This window comes from Suncus etruscus, chromosome 7, assembly GCF_024139225.1.
Source record: "Suncus etruscus isolate mSunEtr1 chromosome 7, mSunEtr1.pri.cur, whole genome shotgun sequence".
Classification (NCBI taxonomy): Eukaryota; Metazoa; Chordata; class Mammalia; order Eulipotyphla; family Soricidae; genus Suncus; species Suncus etruscus.
The window spans coordinates 103,845,329-103,866,891 of NC_064854.1; the positions used below are offsets into that span (position 1 = coordinate 103,845,329).

General features: G+C 42.0%; 1 protein-coding gene across 1 annotated transcript in view; it reads left to right on the plus strand.

Annotated features, from left to right (window-relative positions):
- The window catches only part of FRMD4B (FERM domain containing 4B), a 253,675-nt gene that overhangs the window by 107,706 nt on the left and 124,406 nt on the right, over window positions 1-21,563 (plus strand). The window contains exon 5 of the mRNA XM_049777265.1: window positions 12,266-12,350. Within this exon, the coding sequence (XP_049633222.1) occupies window positions 12,266-12,350 (85 nt within the window). The remainder of the gene's footprint in view (window positions 1-12,265; window positions 12,351-21,563) is intronic.

Below are 21,563 nucleotides of genomic sequence, written 5' to 3' on the forward strand. Positions count from 1 at the left end.
AGAAATAAACAGATTTCTGTTCCATATGTGGATTTGGATCTGATAGAAACCTAATTGGGCAGCTGGCTGCAGTAGAATGCCTAAAATTACCCACAATGACTGAGTGAAAGCTAGAATGAGGCATTTTAATTTAACCCTCATTTGGATGACAATCATGAACTCAGCAGTGTCCAGAATGAGAAATAATTGAGCAGTTCTTTTTATTTTTTATTTTTGTTTTTGGGCTACACCCACAGGCTTTTAGAGGTTACTCATGGCTCTGCATTCAGAAATCATTCCTAGCCGGCTCGGAAGACCATATGGGATGTTGGGGATCAGTTTTTGCTTAACTCATCTTTTTTTTTTTAGACTTTTTTTTTTTTTTGGTTTTTGGATCGCTCCTGGCAGGTTCTGGGGACCTTATGGGATGCCAGGATTCAAACCACCAACCTTCTGCATGCAAAGCAAATGCCTTACCTCCATGCTATCGCTCTGGCCCTTAACTCATCTTCTTAAAAGACATCACTCAGCCATAGCTACAGCCCTAGAAAGCCAAGAAAATGCACTTTATTGAGGAGGAAGATGTTGTAATTAGGGAAGATCATATTTGTTTCCCAATATGTTTCCATGCTCTGTCAAGATGGACTTTTTTGTAGCATTTTATATCCTTGAGAGAAAGAGTTTTTGAAAAAGATAATTTCCATGCATATATATGTAGTTAAATTTAATAGTCTAAATATGTAGAGTCTCTTGTTATAGAAATATAGAGTAGGTGAAGGCCAGTGAGATAGAAAAGCACATGGCTGTGTTGCATGTAACTGACTTGGGCATCCCATATGGTCTTCCAAACAACACTGCGAGTGATCACTGAGTGAGAGTCAGGAATAAGCCCTGAGCAACCCTACCCCTCACCCCCATGCCACTGTCAACAACAAAAAAGAAAAGAAATATGGAGTAAATGGAAGTTGCATATAACATAACAATAATCACTACTGTATCTACTGATTACTGAATCAAGTACTACCTACCAATCATGTTGAACACTTTCAAGCTTTTTTATTTCTTGGGTGTGGATACAAGTGTGGGAAGTGAGGTCAGAGCCAGAGAGACAGTAAGTAGATTAAGGCTCTTGCCTTCTTGCAAACATTAGTTGGATTCCCATATTTATTTCCCCAAGTTTTACCAGGAGTAGCCACTAAGCACCACCATGTATGATCCAAATCCCTTTAATTCATCCACCCAAAAAACAAAAAGCAAGCAGCTAGCCCAAGGTTCCAGGATAGGCCATCCTCAGAGGATCCTATGGGAGACCAAAGATCGAACCAAGGTTGGCTACATATAAAACAGTACCTACTGAGTTGCAACCTTACCTTCTGTGTTCCAGCCCCAGGAGTCAAGGATTTAAAATACTATCCTGCCATATGTTAACTTTATTTGGTTTTTGGTGTCTGGGCCACATCAAGCAGTGCTCTAGGCCTATTCCCAGCTGGTGCTTTAGGGGTCACTACTGATAGTTCTGGGAGACAAAGTGGCACCAGGGATCAAATCCAGGACACAATTATGCTTCAACTCTCTGAGTTGTCTCTCTGGCCTATCATGTTGATGTTTACCTTGAAGAATAACTCTCCCTTCAAAAAATTAAACTTAAAAAATATATAGAATATGATATTTTACCTTTTGATGACCATTCAGGTTCAGCTCAGTGTCTGTTTTTTTTTTTTTTTTTGACATGCATGTGTTATGGACTATTGGCAGGTCACTGTCCCCTCTCATTCATCTTGGTTATGTCTTAGATTTGTGACCTTTTTAGTTACTAACAAGTGTTTAGTGAAAGCCCTCTCTTGTCAAGAATGGGTAGGGCATTTGCCTTTAATGCAAATCCTTTAATGGATTTGATCCTATATGGTCCCCCAAGCATGCCAAGGATAATTTCTAAGAGTAATTTTACAGAGTCAGGAATACCCCTGAACACTGCCAGGTTGGCCCAAATACAAACAAACAAAAACACAGGAAGAAAAGAAAAACAGAAAGGATGGTCCAAAGCAATAGCACAGTGGTTAGGTTCTTTGCTTTGCACACAGATGACCCAGGACCAACCAGGTTTGATAACCAGCATTCCATATGGTCCCTGCCAGGAGCGATTTTTGAACACAGAGCCAGGTGTGACCCCAGTGTGTCGCTAGGTGTGACTCAAAAACCCAAATATCTTTCACAAACAAAAAAAAAAAAAAGGAAAGGAAAAAGGGTGAAGCACCAAAAGTAAAATAAATGAAGCAAATTCAGTCAATTCTCAAGAAAATACACCTGCTTTTTGTTTTCCTTTATGATTTGTGACCCACACTTGATTGTATTCAAGGACTACTCCTAGCTCTGTACCCAAGGGGGTCTTTCCCTGCAGTGCTCAGGGGACCATGTGTTGCCAGGAACTGAACCTGGATAAGCCGCATACAAGGCTAATATCTTAATCCCTGTACTATCTCTGCTGCCCAAAACATTGCACTTGTTAATTCCGGGAAGTTTGTCTCTATAACATCTGCCCAGGTTCACGTGTGAGGCTGAAAATTTGATCACGGGCTTCACCATCACAAAATCATAGTGTAATGGCTCACAGTAAGCATGCCAAAAGGAAACAGTATCCTTTTGTGGAAAAGGATGAAAACAAAAGCTCTTTATTTCATGATCCTGGGATAGATCTTTCATGAAAAAACTTAGATTTTGCTCTAGTCATGGTTAAGTGTTGATAGGTGCTCTTGGAGCCATTTTCCCCACAGACTATACATACATTTCATACACTTCATAAAATTGAAGTCAATACAATAGCTTCCTTGAGGGAAGAGATGGGATCCTAGATTCATAGAGCAAGTAATCAGATGCCTTTGCAGAAAGGTAGAAGGCAGCAGGGCAGGTGGCCAGAAAATAGTGGGAAACAAGATAGAACCTGTTTAGTGTGACTTAGATAGTCAGGGGCTTGGGCTTGAGAAATAAGGGGAATCCAGTTTCTAGTTTAAAGGTATCTACTTAGAATTGGACGAGTCACAAGTTGACGTGATATGAAACCACCAAGTTCCCACATTTAGTCTCTTAAATTTTCTAAGACAAAGCAAGAGAATTGGCTTGGCTCATGGGCATTTCCTAAAATGCCCTTTCTCCTTCTGTAGCTGGAGTTCATGCATGTTTTAAAACTCAGTTCAGCTGTCCCTCTCCTGTGACTCTCGGTGCTATGAGTTTCAGTTTATCTGGATTCTCCCTCTTGTTGCCTAGCTCTTTTTACTGTATCCTTCCCTTAAGACTCCCTGGCATTGCAAACATGTATTTTATTATGATTGCTATCACAAAGAAAAGCACTGTGTCATATTGATTAGGACCATAAATTTTGAAGTCTCACAGGCCTTGGTATAAAATAAATTTCCACAGTTCCCTACTTGTATGACTTGGGAAAGATAACTTTACATTTCTATAGCTCAGTTCTCTCATTTGTAAGATGGGTTCATAATGTGCTTGTTGCCTTCTCCTATGTGAAATGTGTGTACAATGAGTGTACACTCGTTGAGTGTACATGAGTGTACACTGTTCTGTGTATTGTTGTAGCACACAGGAAAGTCTATTACTTTAGTTTCTTCTTTTGCCAGCAACAGCAAAAATTTATGGCTGGGCCCAGTGAGGTGGCGCTAGAGGTAAGGTGTCTGCCTTGCAAGCGCTAACGCGGTTCTATCCCCCCGGCGTCCCATATGGTCCCCCCAAGCCAGGGGCAATTTCTGAGCGCTTAGCCAGGAGTAACCCCTGAGCATCAAATGGGTGTGCCCCCCCCAAAAAAAAATTATGGCTAACAAAGTGAAACTGAGGAAAGGCCAGAGAAATAATACAGATATAAGGTGATTGTCTTTTTGTTTGTTTGTTTGTTTGTTTGTTTGTTTTGTTTTTGGGCCACACCCGTTTGACGCTCAGGGGTTACTCCTGGCTATGCACTCAGAAATCACCCCTGGCTTGGGAGGACCATATGGGACACTGGGGGATCGAACCGCGGTCCATCCGCTTGCAAGGCAGACACCTAACCTGTAGCGCCACCTTCCCGGCCCCAAGATGATTGTCTTGTAGGTTGTCAATACAAGTTCAATTCCTGGCATTGCGTTTTCCTAAGCACCTCCAGGAATGATGAACAGAGGCGGGAGTGAGCCTTGAGCATTGCTATGTGTGAATCCAAAACAAAGAAAAGAAAAAGGAAAGAAAAGAGAACTAAAGGAAAAGTGTATAAAGTTCTCAGAAAAAAATCATAATTCCAGGTACCAAAGGGATCTAGAGAACAGAAACCAATAAACAATTTGTTAGGATTCCATTGGCAGAACAAATGGATTCCCATCATCTTTGAGCTCCATATAGAACATTCCAATATTTTTTATATACCAAGGTAAAAGAGTTTGCTGTAGACATTTTGGAGAGGGATTCAGGGATAAGTAGAATAAATATTATCTATTTGGTCCCTCTCTTTTCATTCCCTGGCCTTAGTTTTATATACAGCCATAGTGTTTAAGGCTGCGTATGTGACTTTTATTATGGATTGGTATAATTTTATTTAATAATAAGCACAGAATTGAGTATGGGCTTGTTTTGGGGTTTGGAGAGCCATACCCAGTGATGCCAAGAGTTACTTCTTGCTTTATACTCAGGGATTACTCCTGGTGGTGCTCAGGGAACAAATGGGATCCTGTGATTGAACCTGGGTCAGATACATGCAAGGCAAACACCTTACTCACTATACTATCTCTCCAGAATTGAATAAGGAGGTAGGTGACATATCTTGGCCACATCTGGCTGTGACTCTGTACTCAGGAGTCATTCTTGTTGGGATTCAAAGGACCATAAGTGGCGTCCAGAATCAAACTAGGGTTTGCCAAATACAAGTAAGTGCTTTAAACCCTGTAAATCTCTCCAGAAATCAGTGAACTTTTTTGAAAGTGTGGGGACAGAGACAGAAGATAGTGCAGTGATTAGGGCACATGCCTGGTTACACACATGTGCCTGAGCTGGAATTAATTTGTGGCACCACATTGTCCTCTGCACAAAGCTAGGTACAGCTGAGACTCCAACAGAACCAAGATCGCCTAAGTATCCCTGACACTACAATTTGACTGTTCTATTTGTGCTAAACTGACAGTCTGATTGGCCAAAGAATTGTCAGGGAGGCCGCAGAACTTCATGAGCACTGCTTTGAGCCTGATCTTACTCTAGGAAAATCTGGGGAATAATGGAAATGTTAAATGAGGGCTTTAGTTTTGAATATTAACAAATAATGACAAACTTTGTTAGCATAAAAATTCATTGATATAATGCTAAACTCATTATTATATATAAAAATGTATTTAATATATTTCTGTTGGAGAGATAATAAAATACAGATATCCACTAATTCTAGAAAATTGGCATCAGACCATTTTGCTTTGATAGAGACCGACATCAGTACCTTTTTTTAACTAACGGAAAGAAATTGAAAAGGAATTTCCGGGCCCAGGCGGTGGCGCTAGAGGTAAGGTGCCTGCCTTGCCTGCGCTAGCCTTGGACGGACCGCGGTTCGATCCCCTGGCGTCCCATATGGTCCCCCAAGCCAGGAGCGACTTCTGAGCGCATAGCCAGGAGTAACCCCTGAACGTCACTGGGTGTGGCCCAAAAACCAAAAAAAAAAAAAAAAAAAAAAAAAGAAAAGGAATTTCCATTTTTTTGTTTTTGTTTTTGTTGGTTTGGGGACAACATCTGGTAGCACTCAAGGCTTACTCCTGGCTCTGCAATCAGGAATCATTCCTGGTGGCGCTTGGGGTATATAGAATGCCAGTATTCAACCCAGCTGTGTGGAAGGCAAGTACCCTGCCTACTGAACTGTTGTTCTGGCTCTTGTCACTTTCATGATAAAAGATGAAAGTTGTGTTGGCTTTGTAGCAGTTGTGATCATAGCAACCAAGCAATGAAAGGATCCTGCCAAGCTCATTCCCTAAAATAACTCCACTTATCCTATCACTCTTGACTATATGTTTTAAGTTTTATGTGTTACCTGATATGAAATGATTCCATATGAAGTAATGGCAACTGCTTCTTCACTTTATATCATTTTTGCTTCCACAGGTTTAATAGGAAGACTTCACTTTTTGATAGTGGGGGAAACCTATTAAAAGTGAAAGGGGGGCTGGGGCTGGAGAGATAGCATGGAGGTAAGGCATTTGCCTTTCATGCAGAAGGTCATCGGTTTGAATCCCGGCGTCCCATATGGTCCCCCGTGCCTGCCAGGAGCAATTTCTGAGCATGGAGCCAGGAGTAACCCCTAAGCACTGCCGGGTGTGACCCAAAAACCACAAAAAAAAAATTGAAAGGGGGGGCCAGAGTAATGGTGCAAGAGGTAAGGCCACTTGTGCATGCTAGCCTAGGATGGACCACAGTTCAATCCCCCGGCTTCCCATATGGTCCCCCAAGCCAGGATCGATTTCTGAGCAAATGAGCCAGGAGTAACCCCTGAGTGTCACTGAGTGTGGCCAAAAAAACAAACAAACAAAAAAAGTGAAAGAGACAGTACTGTGTATGGTTCCCTAGGCACTGCCAGATGTGGCCCCCCCCCAAAAAAAAACACCAAAAATTAGGAATTGGAGCGATAGTACAGTGAGTAGGGTGCTTGCCTTGTTCACAGCCAATCCAGATTCAATCCTTATATCCGTATATCCCCAGACTCTTCCAGGAATGATCCCAAAGTGCAGAGCCAGAAATAAGGACTGGCATTTGTGTCCCTTCATACCCTATCTCTTCAAATAAAGCAAAAGGTGCTTCACATCTCATTTCTTAATTTGTTACCTGCTGAAGAGATGGCTCAAAGGAATGGAGATCATAGGAGCATTGGTTGTATGACAAATCTCCTGGTTCTTGTACCCAAATTGTACATCTGATGTCTGCAGAAGTGCAAAATGAAGTGAACCAAAAAGGCATCAAAGAAGGTTTTGCTTACAACTATTATGCACAAAGTCAAAGGAACAAGTCTGCCACGTAGACAAATCTCTGGCACCCAGCTTTTGCTGCTGTGAAATGGAGTAATGATAGGTGTCTCTGATCTGGTGTTGTGAAACGAAATGAAGTAGCATAGAGAAAGCACTCCCAGTGTTGCCCATTCCATATATGAGAGATCAAGAATAGCCAAGACTGGGACTGCCTTTTTGGTCTATCAATTGGAAGCCTATTCATTCATGTTCTCTTAGATAACAGGCATTAGCAGGGGACTTTTCTAAAATGCAGAATCAAAGACCAGAGAGATAGTGTAGGGATGTTAAGTGTTTGCCTCAAAGTAACCAACTCCTGTTTGAATCCCTGACACCATAAAATTAGGAGCAGCCATCCCCTAAGCACCACTGGGTAGATCCCAAACCCAAATAAAAATTAAAAAGAGACAAACTGCAGGAGCAAAGAAAGCAGGAAACCATCAACATCATGTTGAACTAGGCAGTCCTTCAAGATTCAAGGACACTTGGTAACAGCCACCACAGCTAGACAGTACCAAGCAGCTAGCCTCTGCACTCCATGCTTATGTCTTCTTTTCCAGCTCTCTGTTTCTGTTCCATTAGATCCTCCTATTGTCTCTGGTCTGTCTTTCCCAACCCCATGAATTTTTGTTAACTCCTCTCCTTTCCCCTTTCCTCTACCATGGTACCATGTTTAGGCAATATATATAGTTTTTGGGACACACCCAGTGACTCTCAGGGGTTACTCCTGGGTATGTGCTCAGAAGTCACTCCTGGCAGGAGGGACCATATGGGACTTCGGGGATTGAACTTTGGTCCATCCTGGGTCAGCCGCATGGAAGGCAAACACCCTAATGTTGTGCTATTCCTCCAGACCCCTAGGCAATATATATTTATAATGACCTTCCTAAACATCTTTCGTTAGCTTCACTTTTTTTTTTCTTTTTTGCTCAGAAATCGCCCCTGGCAGGCATATGGGATGCCGGGATTCAAACCACCATCCTGGACACAAGGCAAATGCCTTACCTCCATGATATCTCTCCGGTCCCTTTTCTGTTTGTTTGTTTGTTTGTTTGTATTTAGGCCACATCTGGTGGTTCTCAGGGATTCCTCCTGGCTCTGTACTCAGAAATCACTTTTGGCAGGCACAGAGGATCATATAGGATGGTGGGGATTGAACCTAGGTCAACTCATGCAAGGCAAATGCCCTCCTTACTATGCTATTGCTACAGCCCCTATTATCTTCACTTTTAGAGCTCAAAATCTTTAAATTATTTCCCCCAGTATTAAATTTCTGAAAGCTGGTGTTTAAATTTATTTTGGATTCTACACATATCCCTTCATTTATTTCTTCTAAAAGTCAGAGTAGGGAATACATGAGACTTAATTTAGAAGAGACAGAAGGCAACTTATGTGGTCAAGGCCACAGAGCATATAAAAATGACTGAGACGGTGCTCCAAATTCTGTCTAATTCCAAAGCCTGTTTTTCTCTCCAACTCACTTTTCCTCACTTTTCCTAACTTAATCACATTTCTTCAGTAACCTGACTTATAAGTGAGATAAGCTTGTTGCTAATGGAGGTTCCCCAGGTGGCATATATGAAGTGGGGAGGAGGACAGAGGCAGGCAGCCTCTAGAAAGAGATCTACAGCTTCTCTCTACTGAGCTCTGTCACCTTGGGAAGTGCCTGGGAGATTTAGGACTGATGAAAGTCTACTATGAGTCCCTGCATAGCATAGATATTCACATCCTGCCAGCACTACCACAGGGCAGCTGCCATGCTGTGCAAAAGTCTACTTGCTCTGCATAGTAGGAGATAATCCCTACCACCTGATTTCACAGCGAGCCATGGATTTAGGCTGGAGCAAGAAATTGCTCTTTGCAAGAAAGTCAGTTCTTTTTTTTTTTTTTTTTTTTTTTGGGGGGGGGTCACACCTGGCAGTACTCAGGGGTTATTCCTGGCTCTATGCTCAGAAATCGCCCCTGGCAGGCACAGGGGACCGGGATTTGAACCAATGACTTTCTACATGAAAGGTGAATGCCTTACCTCCATGCTATCTCTCCGGCCCCAAGAAAGTCAGTTCTAATATTAGCCAGGCCTTTAGAGTTCATTTCCGTTTCCCTCATGGAAAAGAATATCAGGAGAAAAATAGTGAAGTAGAATAAATTTTTTAGGAAGTAAAGGAAGAGGAAAGAGGTAGATTAAGATATGTGCTGAAGAGAGAACTCAGGCTTCTCTGAACAGAAAGCCCCTAATGTATTGTATGAAATACCAATGTTAAGTATGAAAGTACACATCTCCTGTGGCCCAGGGCGTTTGCCTTGTACGTGGCCAACCAGGGACTAACTACAGTTCGATCCCCGACATCCCATATGGTAACCCCACCCCCACCCCGAGTCTGCCATGAGCAATTTCTGAGCCTAGAGCTAGGAGTAACCCCTGAGCACAGCATGCAGGGGTCCGGAGCTATAGCTCAGTGGTAGAGTGTTTGCCTTGCTTGCGCCTGACCTAGGGCTGATCTCTATTCAATCCCTGATGTCTGGTCCCCCAAGCCAGGAGCAATTTCTGAGCAGAGTCAGGAGTAATCCCTGAGTGTCACCAGGTGTGGCCCCAAAACAAAAACAAACAAACAAGCAAAAAGGGTAGATGCAGGTGGTCTGTGTATAGGCAGTGAGCTCTTCTTCCTCTGCCAAGTTAGTTGATAAATAGTTTTTCCAAACTGACTCCCCCCCCCCATACACACACACACAGTTCATTGTTAGGGTGGTTGTCAATGTGAAGAGCTGTAAGTGGATGATCTTTTGACATTCTTCATGTGGCCCTTGTTCCAGCAATGAAGGCTTCCCCAGAATCCAGTCTTTCCTTTCAGAGGTCCTTCTATCCTTGGGCCTGAAATTCTGCATCTCAATGGCTTTCTGGTTGTTTGGTTTGTTTGTTTGTTTGTTTGTTTGTTTGCTTGGTTTTTTTTGGTGGTGGGGTGACACCCGGCAGTGCTCAGGGGTTACTCCTGCTCTATATTCAGAAATTGCTCTTGGTAGGCTCAAGGGACCATATGGGAAGCCAAGATTCAAACCACCTTCCTTCTGCATGCAAGGCAAATGTCCTGCCTCCATGCTATCTCTCCAGCCCCTACTTTCTGGATTTCTAAAACAGGTCTTGGGTCTTGTGTGGCAAAGGCCTCTATGTCTTCAGAATGTAACAGGTTTCAAACACCATTTTCCCAACCAGGAACCCCTGATCTTCCTGCCTGCAACAAACCCTTGAAAATAAAAGATATAGGAGGGCCAGAGCAGTGGCAGAAGCGGTAGGGTGTCTGCCTTGTCGGTGCTAGACTAAAACAGACCATGATTTGAACCCTCAGCATCCCATATGGTCCCCCAAACCAGGAGTGATTTCTGAGCACATAGCCAGGAGTAATCCCTGATTGTCACTGGGTGTGGCTCAAAAACCAAAAAAAGAAAAGAAATAAAACATATAAAGGGCAGGTTCCCTTCCAAAAACCTTTTGGACCATATGTTATCTTGAAGAGGGTGAACAAAAAAGGCAAATTCCCAAGGCTTTTCATGATTTTGCCAAGTTGAGCATTAATTGGCTCTTCGCTGGTTAATTATTAGTTGTTACCTTAAGTCTCACCAGTTCAAGAGCAGACTCTTCTCTGGGCATAAATTGTGTCTTGGAACATTACCTCTGTTTATGCATATTCATCAGTCAAAACTCCAATAACTGAAGAAGAAATTCTATACCTCTCTGACCTGCTCACCCACCCCAAAGCTTAGGTCAGCCTTCACCAGTCAGCTTCATCATCATTTAAGTCGACTATGAAAACAGAGATTTTCCTCCCTTTCCCACTTTGGAGCTGTCAGCAGTCCTCTAAACAAGCAAAGGGGCCCTAGAAAGAGGGAGACTGGGAAGATTCCTATTTACATGACAAAAGACCAGGATTAAGTCCTGTGGAGAGCTTTTCTCCAAGCCAAAGGAAAGCGTGGAGTCAGAACTGTTAAGAAAAAAGGAGGGGATTTGAATTTGGTCTGGTGGTGACGTGAAGTTCTGTGTGGAGTTCTCAACATTCCATATCTGAAAACCAATGAGCCAAAGCTTGCCTCAGGATTCATTATATGAGTTTACTTGGCCAACTTCTCATTCAACTCTCGAGCTCACCTGATTTTCTTTTTTTTTTTTTTTTTTTTTGAAAGTATCTAAGGTATCAAGAGCTCCCAGAATGTGTATCAAAAATTGAGCAACAGGGCCAGAGCGGTAGCACAGCAGTAGCAAGTTTGCCTTACTTGCAGCAGACCTGGGACAGACCCGAGTTCTATCCCCAGCATCCTATATGGTTCCCCTAAGCCTGCCAGGATCGATTTCTGAGCAAAGGGTCGGGAATAACTCCTGAGTCAAAAAAAAAAAAAAAAACCAGCAACAGAGATAAAGTAGAATTTTTGATTTATTTCTATTTTTGGTTTCTCCTTAAATTACTTTTCAACACGCAAAAATCTAAAAAACAAGAAAAAAACTTTAACTTATATGTGCATATATACAAATATGGGTATATGTGTTATATGCATAGTATGTTACAGGAGAGAGAGGAGAGAGAGGTGAGAGAGAGGAGAGAGAGAGAGAGAGGAGAGAGAGAGAGAGATGGGACCAGAGTGGTGGCACAAGCGGTAAGGCGTGTGCCTTGCCTGCGCTAGCCTAAAACGGACCGCAGTTTGATCCCCAGGCATCCCATATGGACTCCCAAGCCAGGAGCGATTTCTGAGCGCACAGCCAGGAGTGACCCCTGAGCATCACCAGGTGTGGCCCAAAAACCAGAAAAAAGATAGAAAACAAAAACAAACCAAAAAAATGAGAAAGAAAGAGAAGCACAAATATCCTTTGCTTGCTCAATATTCTCTCTCTAGTGGGGTGGAGAAGTGAATAAGAGGCTGATCTTGGGGGCCTATAGTGATAGCACTGCAGGTAGGGCATTTGCCTTGAATGAGGCAGACCCCAGTTCCATCCCCAGCACACTATATGAACCCCCAAGCACCACCAGAAGTGATCCCTGAGCACAGAGCCAGGAGTTATCCGTGGGCATGGCTGAGTATGGCCCCCAAACAAACAAAAAGTAGAGGGGACTGAGGGTTGCTGATGCTTTGATGCAATAGGGCTTGATTTGATGATTCCAACAGTGCATGTATTCCTCTCCCCTTCTCATACCTGCCCCCCAAAATCCCCTTTTTGAAAAAACTGAATGAGGAAATGAAATTTTGCCAAGAAGAAAGAATCTGAAGAAACTAACTCCTATATTATTGTTTTGCAGGTTTTATATTGAAAGCATATCGTTTTTAAAAGATAAAACCACGGTGGAACTGTTCTTCCTGAATGCAAAGTCCTGTGTGCACAAGGTAAGGTGTCCATTATTAAGACTCAGACGACAGGAGTTATAAAGTGAAAAAGTATTATCTATTTTTTTTCATGTTAAAATGAAGAAATAAGGTTATACTTATACTTACTTCCATTGATATTTTCAACCCCTCTCCAAAATCAAAGATCCTAGGGTCTGGGGCCAAAATGATAGCACAGCGGGTAGGCATTTGCCTGACATGTGGCTGACTCAGATTTGATCCCCGGCATCCCATATGGTTCACCAAGTCTGCCAGGTGTGACTTCTGAGTGTAAGGCAGGAGTAATGCCTGAGTGCCACCAGGTTTGTCTGAAAAACAACAACAACCACAAAAAAACAAACTCTTTGTTACAGCCTAACTTTCCTAAGTAGATTCATGTTTATAGCAAGTACAGTATTTACTGAGTCAGAAAACATTCTGCAAATTGAAAGGTTGTTTGGCGTCTCCTTGTGAAGAAATACAATTACCCTTGTGTTCTTTTTTTTTTTTTAATAATGGCTTCTCATGCACATAATTTCAATACCACAACCATCAACAGTGTTCCCCCTCCCCTTTCCTCAATGACCCTAATCTTAAATTTTTAATATAAAATCTTTAAGCACCATGATTAGAAGCATGATTGTAGTTGGGTTTCAGGGGCTGAGGAGATAGCATGGAGGTAAGGCATTTGCCTTGCAAGCAGAAGGATGGTGGTTTTGAATCCCAGCATCCCATATGGTTCCTCGTGCCTCCCAGGAGCGATTTCTGATCATAGAGCCAGGAGTAGTTGGGTTTCAATCATAAACAGACACCCCCCTTCACCAGTGGAACATTCCCACCACCAATGCCCCCCCTCATTTTCCCCACCCCTTCCTGTATTCAAGACTGGCATTCTACTTCTCTCAGTCATTAAGATTGTCATGATAGTTGTTAATATAGTTAGGGAAATTATCTTAAATTTTTAACTGCACTAACTTGTTACTTCATTTTCTTATTTATTTATTTACTTTTGTTTTTTGAGTCACACCTGGCAAAACTCAGGGGTTACTCCTGATTCTTGTGTTCAGAAATCGCCCCTGGCGGGGTCAGGGGACCATCTGGCATGCTGGGAATAGAAGCACCGTTGATCCTGGGTTGGCCATGTTCAAGGCAAACATCCTACCACTGTGGTATCTCTCCGGCCCCCTAATACTTTTTTTTTTTTTTTGGTTTTTGGGTCACACCTGGCAGCACTCAGGGGTTACTCCTGGCTCTACGCTCAGAACTCGCTCCGGCTTGAGGGGCCATATGGGATGCTGGGATTTGAACCACAGTCCTTCTGCATGCAAGGCAAACACCCTACCTTCATGCTATCTTTCTGGCTTCCCCCTAATAATTTTGAATGAATTTTACAAATTGTCCACACAATCATTAATTTTTTAAAAAAACTGGTTCTTCACTACAAATATGTTCTGTGTTGCTCAGAACCAGTGTATTTTTGTGTATATTTATACATATATAATTATATATGTAATTTTCTAAGTAATATTGAATAAATTTGAAACTTATATAGTAACCATAATTATAATTTTCATCAAAGAATAAATATTCTGTTAAGAAAAAATTCTATGTCCAACCTAGAGTTAAAACAAAAATTAAAAACAAAAAATCAAGTGAAATCAAGAGACTAGGAATGTGACTCAGTGAATATAACCTTTTGTGTGTGAAGTCCTGAGTTTGGTCCCCGCACAGTGCTAAAGAAAAAAAAATCAGGGGCCGGGTAGGTGGCGCTGGAGGTAAGGTGCCTGCCTTGCAAGCGCTAGCCAAGGAAGGATCGCGGTTCGATCCCCCGGCGTCCCATATGGTCCCCCCCAAGCCAGGGGCGATTTCTGAGCACATAGCCAGGAGTAACCCCTGAGCGTCAAATGGGTGTGGCCCAAAAACAAAAACAAAACAAAAAAAAAAACCAAAAACAAAAAAAAAAAAAGAAAAAAAATCAATTGAATTTTTGTTTAATTTATATTAATCAAAAGGCAATAGTAATTTTAAAAACAAGTAGGGGCAAACTTTAATCACAAAGCCCTTGGTGATAGACAACATTCAGCCATGCTGAAAATTAAGTAGCTATAAGATGATTTATTCAGCAGTTTTTCATGGGCACCTGCTATGTGCCAGAATTGAAAAGGTTCATGAAGAGTTTTTTGTTTTGTTTGTTTTTTATTTTTTGTTTTTTTTTTTTTGTTTTTACGGGTCACATCCAGCAGCACTCAGGGGTTATTCCTGGCTCTATGCTCAAAAATCGCTCCTGGCAGGCTCCGGGGATCATATGGGATGCCGAGATTCGAACCACCATCCTTCTGCATGCAAGGCAAACACCCTATCTACATGCTATCTCTCCAGCCCCTTGAAGAGCTTTTCTTTTTTTATACAAAAAAAAAAAAAAAGTCTAGACATTAGTGAAAATAAGATTCTTTTTTTTAAAAAGATCTACTTTGCTATTAAAATTATGTTAATAAAGGGGCTGAAGTGATAGTACAAAGGGTAGGACATTTGCTTTGCAAGTGGCTGACCTGGGTCCATCTAGGGCACCCCATTTGGTCCCCTCTCCCCTCTCCCAGCCTGTGCTGCCTGAGCACAGATCTAGGAGTAAGTCCTGAGCACTGATGGGTGTAGCCCCCAAACAAAACCAAAAAATTATGATGATAAAACCTGACTTAATATATGACTACCCAAACTATGTCATTAAAATGAGGGCTAGGGAAGTGACTCGCTGGTAGAACATTTACATGCCTCTGTGTGTGACTTTGAGTTCAATCTTTAGAAGCACTATTTTTTATAAGAGGTAATCAAACTGATCCAGTGTTTCTCTTTTCTATGCATTGTGATCTGATGATGATAATTTATAGCATAATTTACTACATGAAAACATTGAAGTCATTCTGAGTTCAAACAGCTAACTCTGGGCTTTGCGTTCAAAAGACCTGAAACATAACCCTGGCATCTTAAGGTCCTCTGAGCTCGGCCAGAAGTGACTTGAACACAGAATTGGGAGTAGTGCTAAGCACCACCTGGTGTGTCCCCTAAATAAAACAATGATAAAAAGTCTTTCTGTCTTTATTTACATTGTTTTAGTTGAATCACTGTTAGACAGACACACAGTTTACAGAGTTGTCATACAATGTTCCAATACCCATTTCTTCACATTTTCTTCCTCTTTCTGTGTCTCTCTCATCTTTTTAACCATTGTGGTTTGCAATACTGTTACTGAAGAGGTATCATGCATATCACTTTACCTCCTTTCAGCACCCAGATCTTGTCCAGAGTGATCGTGTCCAATTATTATTGTCATAGTGATCTCTCTTCCATCCTAATTACACAAATCCTAGCACCCACCCTTTACTGCAAGCTTCCTATAGTAGACCAGTCTTCCTGGTCTTGATCATGACTTAGACATATATTTCTGGGGCTGGAGAGATAGCATGGAGGTAGGCCATTTGCCTTTTATGCAGAAGATCTTTGGTTTGAATCCCGGCATCCCATATGGTCCCCGGAGCCTGCCAGGAGCGATTTCTGAGCATAGTAACCCCTAAGCGCTGCCGGGTGTGACCCAAAAACCAAAATAATAAATAAAATAAAATAAAATAAATGTATTTCTAAGGGAAAGTCTTAAAGCCAGGCCTCTTCACACTGTCATGTGTTTTTAAGAAAAGTGTCTCTGTGCTAAACTGGTTTCCCATATCTCGGTGTTTAGATTAGATTAGCCTAGCATTGCTTATTTGACCCTCACTGGAACTCACAAAAAGGGACATTTTTGAGCCCCTTTTGTTTTCAAGTATTGAGGGTGTTGGTCAGACCCAACGATACTCCTGGTAGTGCTCAAGGACCAAATGAATTGCCAGGGATAGAACCCAGGTGAGCAGCATGCAGGGCAAGCTTCCTGTCCCTCCTTGGTATACTTTCTCTCCAGGCTTTGTTCCACTTTTGCAAATAGAAGAACAGGAAGGCCAAGTAGGATTAATTTCACAGAGCTAGTAAGCTGGGGTAAAGGCAAATATATCAGGGGGAGAGCTACCCTATGAAAAACGCCTCCCTTTTGTCTCAGCTTCTTTGTTGTCCTTTTGCTCCAGGAAAAAAAAAATATTTTTTTGCTCCAGGGAAATTTTAAGTACCCTTAATAACTTAGAACTCCAGGACTATTGTTTTTGAACTGGCCTGTAACGGCTAACAAGGAACAAGCATTGAATACATATAATCTACTAGGCAGTTATTCTGTGTAATGATCCATTGAGTTAATACTCTAAATTTATTAGGTATGTTCAGTTCTCAGTTTTGCAGACGGGGATTCTGGGAGGTTGAGTAACAGACACAAGTTCCCCTAAAAAGAAGGGGAGCCAAAATTTCAGCTCAGATGGCATGATGCCAGCCTATGAGTATAACCACTGTACTATCCAAACTGCCTCTCTTTGGTTGGGGACTCTCTGTCCTTGGCATAGAGAGTAGGGGTGGGGAGGCATAGCCTTGGCACCCTGATTCATACTCCCTTTTTCATATTCCAAATATTTTGAATGGGTTGATTAATTAGGTGCCACTGGACATACCAGGCCAGATAGCTTTTGGGGGCAGGCTGGGAGATAAAGGCCGTCTTAAAGGGTATTTTAGAAATGCCTCGGCATTCCTCTTGGCACAGAACCTACTGGAAAGTTAGGCACTGCCCATACGGGTCAAACATTCTCCAGGAGGGTGATGTTGTCTGGGTTGTCAGTCAAGTGAACCTGTTTGGCTTCCTTGAGAGACTGAAGAGGAGCTCACCTCGCCTTTGCAAAACAACCTCCTGTGCCAGATGGTGATGGCATGGAAATACACAAGCTGCCCCTGAGAATCCTGAAGGCATTCAGTGGGCAACATGCTGCCTGCTAGAGAAAATCAAAGTGCATGAAACAGGTCTGTCAGTCTGCACTGGTGATTATTTCAGTAGAACTCCTTGTCCTAACCTGTGATTCTAGTAATCAGTCAATATTTACTACCATCATTCCTTTAAAAAAAAAAAAAAATCAGGGCTGGAGCAGTGGCGCGGACCGGTAAGGTGTCTCTGCCTAGCTGGCGCTATCCAAGGACACACCACGGTTCGATTCCCTGGTGTCCCATATGGTCCCCCAAGCCAGGAGCGATTTCCGAGATCATAGCCAGGAGTGATTTCTGAGAGCATAGCCAGGAGTAACCCCTGAGCATCACCAGGTGTGGCCCAAAACAACAACAACCAAAATCAGTGAGGGGCCGTAGAGATAGTACAGCAGTAGGGCATTTGACTTGCACGCGGCCAATCCAGGATGGATGGTGGTTCGAATCCGAACATACCATATGGTCTTCTGTGCCTGCCAGGAGCAATTTCTGAGCACAGAGCCCAGAAATAACCCCTGAGCACTGCCGGGTGTGACTCCCACCCCACCAAAAAAAAAAAAAAAAAAGTGATGTAAAGGCATGCTTGGGGAACCAATAATAATGTAAGAAAGACAACATGGAAAGTAAGAGGGGTCAAGAGTACTCTGTGGTAGATTTCATACACAGGGAAGAGGAAGATATCATGCCTGATAAGGTGACAGCTACACCTCTGTTATTGAACATCAAGGAGCTGGAGAGGTAGTTCAGTGGGTAGAGAGTCTGACTTGCATGCAACTGGCCTGGGTTCAATTTCTGACACTATATATGGTCCACTAGAAGTAATCCCTGAGCACAGAGCTAGGAGTAAAATCTGAGCACTGTCAGGTGTGATTCCCCCCAAAAAATCTCAAAACTAATAAACAGGGGCTAGAGTGATAGCACAGTGCCTAGGGCAATTGCCTTGCACACAGCCAAACTGGGTTTAATTCCTGGCATCCCATATGGTCCCCTCAGCCTGCCAGGAGTAAATTCTGAACACAGAGCTAGAGTAGCCCCTAGCACTAGGTGTAGGACAAAAAATAAATAAAAACAAATAACTAAACAAAAAAGAGCACATCAAGTACTTGGCACTGATTGTTCTCATATATGAACTCACATAAATAACCCCAAAAGGTTAAGTAACTACCAATATTGTTGTTTATAATTACTTTAATGAATGATACAATGGGAAAAAAGTTAAATAATTTGACCAAGTTAAAAAAATTATAAATTGTAGGGACCAGAGAAATAGCATGGAGTTGGAGCATTTGCCTTGCATGCAGAAGGATTGTGGTTTGAATCCTGACATCCCATGTGGTCCCCCGAACCTGCCAGGAGCAATTTCTGAACATGGAGCCAGGAGAAACCTCTGAGAGATGCTGGGTGTGACCCAAAAACCAATATATATATACACATATATATATATACACATATATATACACACATATATATACACATATATATACATATATAATGTAGAATAATTTCTAAGCTGGCTGACTCCAGAAACTATGAAAAACTTCCTTCATCTAGTCCATAAAAATTAATGCTTTGCCAATTCATAGCCAAGATAATCAGATGAATGCTCTATTATTGATATAACTTTAGCTCTAGTACCATCCCATGGCCTATCTTAAGCCTTAAAGATTCTTTTTGTTGGGACGGGAGTGGTTAGCCCAGCAGCGGTGGGGCATTTGCCATGCACTGGGCTGACCCGTAGAGGAAGTTGAAAATGGATGAAGCTGGGGAGAGATAACATGGAGATAGGGCATTTGCCTTGCATGCAGAAGGACAGTGGTTTGATCCGGCAATCCCATATGGTTTCCCAAGCACTACTGGGAGCAATTTCTGAGCTTAGAGCCAGGAGTAGCTCCTGAGCGCTGTCAGGTGTGACCCAAAAATTGAAAAAATAAATAAATAAATAATAAATAAATAAATAAAATGTCTAATAGCCTTCCCCTAGAAAAAAGCAAAAGGTTTAACATTAAAGAGAAACTGACAGGGGCTAGAGCCATAGTATAGCAGCTACAGTGCTTGCATGCATGGGGCCAAAACTGGGCTTTGATCACTGGCATAACATAAAAGTCTCCCAGGAGTAAACCCTGAGCACTGCCAGGTATGACCCAAACACCAAAATAAATAAGCATAACATAACATAAAATAAAACCAATGACATCTAATAATAAAGAACATCATAATAAGAGACAACTGATTATAAAATGTTTCTTGATAGGGGCCGCAGCGATAGCACAGCAGTAGGGCATTTGCCTTGCATGCTGCTGAATCAGAACGAACCCAGGTTCGATCCCTGGCATCATATGGTCTCCTGAGCTACCAGGAGCGATTTCTGAGAGGGAGAGCAGGAATAATCCTTGAGTGCCACTGGGTGTGACCCTAAAACAACCAAAAAATCTTTCTTGATTGTAGTGCGAACATTTAGCAATGCAAAAAAGTACAGAAAACCATCAGAAAAGGAACGGATTCATTTCCCAATACCTTATTGTTAAGCTTATAAGGTATATTCATAAGGAGAATATTCATTTTCTTCTTTTTTTTTTTTCTTTCTCTTTTTTCCCAACAGAGTTTACTAATATCCATTTTCTTTTGAGCATATTTTTTCTTGCTTGAGATCAATTTTTTACTTGAGATTAATTTTACATTTTGATTGACTTTTTGATTTTTCTATATTTGAAATATAAAATATGCATTTTATATTTTGACTGCTTTTAAAATTTTTTGGTGGCAGGGTTAGGGGTTGCACCCACTGGTGCTAAGGGCTTTCTCCTGGCTCTATGCTAGTGACCACTCCCAGTGATATTCATGGGAGTACCAAAAATTAAATCCAACTCAGCAAGACAAGTAAGTGACTTATACTTTGCTCATTCTCCAAACCCCTAATTTGGCTGCTTTGCTCACATATGATGCTGTTTTCTCTTTACATTCTATATATTCTTTTGTTTTAAGAATCAGGTTGAGGGACCTGAGGGGTGGCACGGCGGTAGGGCATTTGCCTTGCATGCAGCTGATCCAGGACAGACAGTGATTTGAGACCCAGCATCCTGTGTGGTCAAGTCTGCCAGGAGCAATTTCTGGGCGCAGAGCCAAAAGTAACCCCTGAGTGCCTCTGGGTGTGACTCAATAAAAATTAAATTAAAAAAAAAAAAAAAAGAATCAGGATGAAGGACCGGAACAATAGCATAGCGGGGAGAGCATTTGCTTTGTGCATAGCTGATCAGGTTCGATCCCCAGCATCCCATATGGTCCCCTGAGACTTTCAGGTGTAATTTCTTTTTTTTTTTTTTTTGGTTTTTGGGCCACACCCGGCGGTGCTCAGGGGTTACTCCTGGCTGTGTGCTCAGAAATAGCTCAGGGATCACTCTTTTTTTTTTTTTTTTTTTTTTTGGTTTTTGGCCACACCCGGCGGTGCTCAGGGGTTACTCCTGGCCGTCTGCTCAGAAATAGCTCCTGGCAGGCACGGGGACCATATGGGACGCCGGGATTCGAACCAACCACCTTAGGTTCTGGGTCGGCTGCTTGCAAGGCAAATGCCACTGTGCTATCTCTCCGGCCCCATGCATTGTGTTTTTTAATCTTCAATCTCATTTCAAGAAGCTGAGATTATTTAAAAGACTGATAACAAGAACAGAATTTTGCAACTTTAGGTTCCGTCTACAGAGAAGTGAATGTGCTTTCTCATAATAACTGGCCACCATTGCTTTTTACCAAAAGAAATCACTAAGCTAACCATCAGTTGGTTTGAAAACCAGCCAGTCCACAAGGAACAAAGAAATCTAATGCCATATTTTAAAGGGCCTTTGAGAATGTTATAATAAATATTTTACCTTTCCCTGTTTCATGTGGTTTTGCCAACATTGAAATTATGTGTTTTTTAAACCAGAAGCATTCAGATATATGCTTCCTTATGCATTTGTGAGAATCAAATTTTCATAATAGTAGCTTTGAACATACCAATTTTAATGCTGAAGGACTTTTCACATGCGCTCAGGCATTTGCCTTTACCACCTCCCTGAAGTGGTAAAGAGGAAGATGGTTTGGTGCACAGAACAAAAAGTTGAGAGACCCATAGAGGTGAAAGGACATGATCAGAAAATAGATAACAAGAAAAACAGCCTCGAGTTGGCACTTTCCAGGGACATTGTTAGTTCACTGATAAATCACCAACACAGCTAGGTACTCAAATATTTTTATACACACGGAAACAAACTCTACAAACATTTTTTTTTATGGTTTTTGGGCCACACCCGGTGACACTCAGGGATTACTTCTGGCTATGCACTCCGAAATCGCTCCTGGCTTGGGACACCATATGGGATGCTG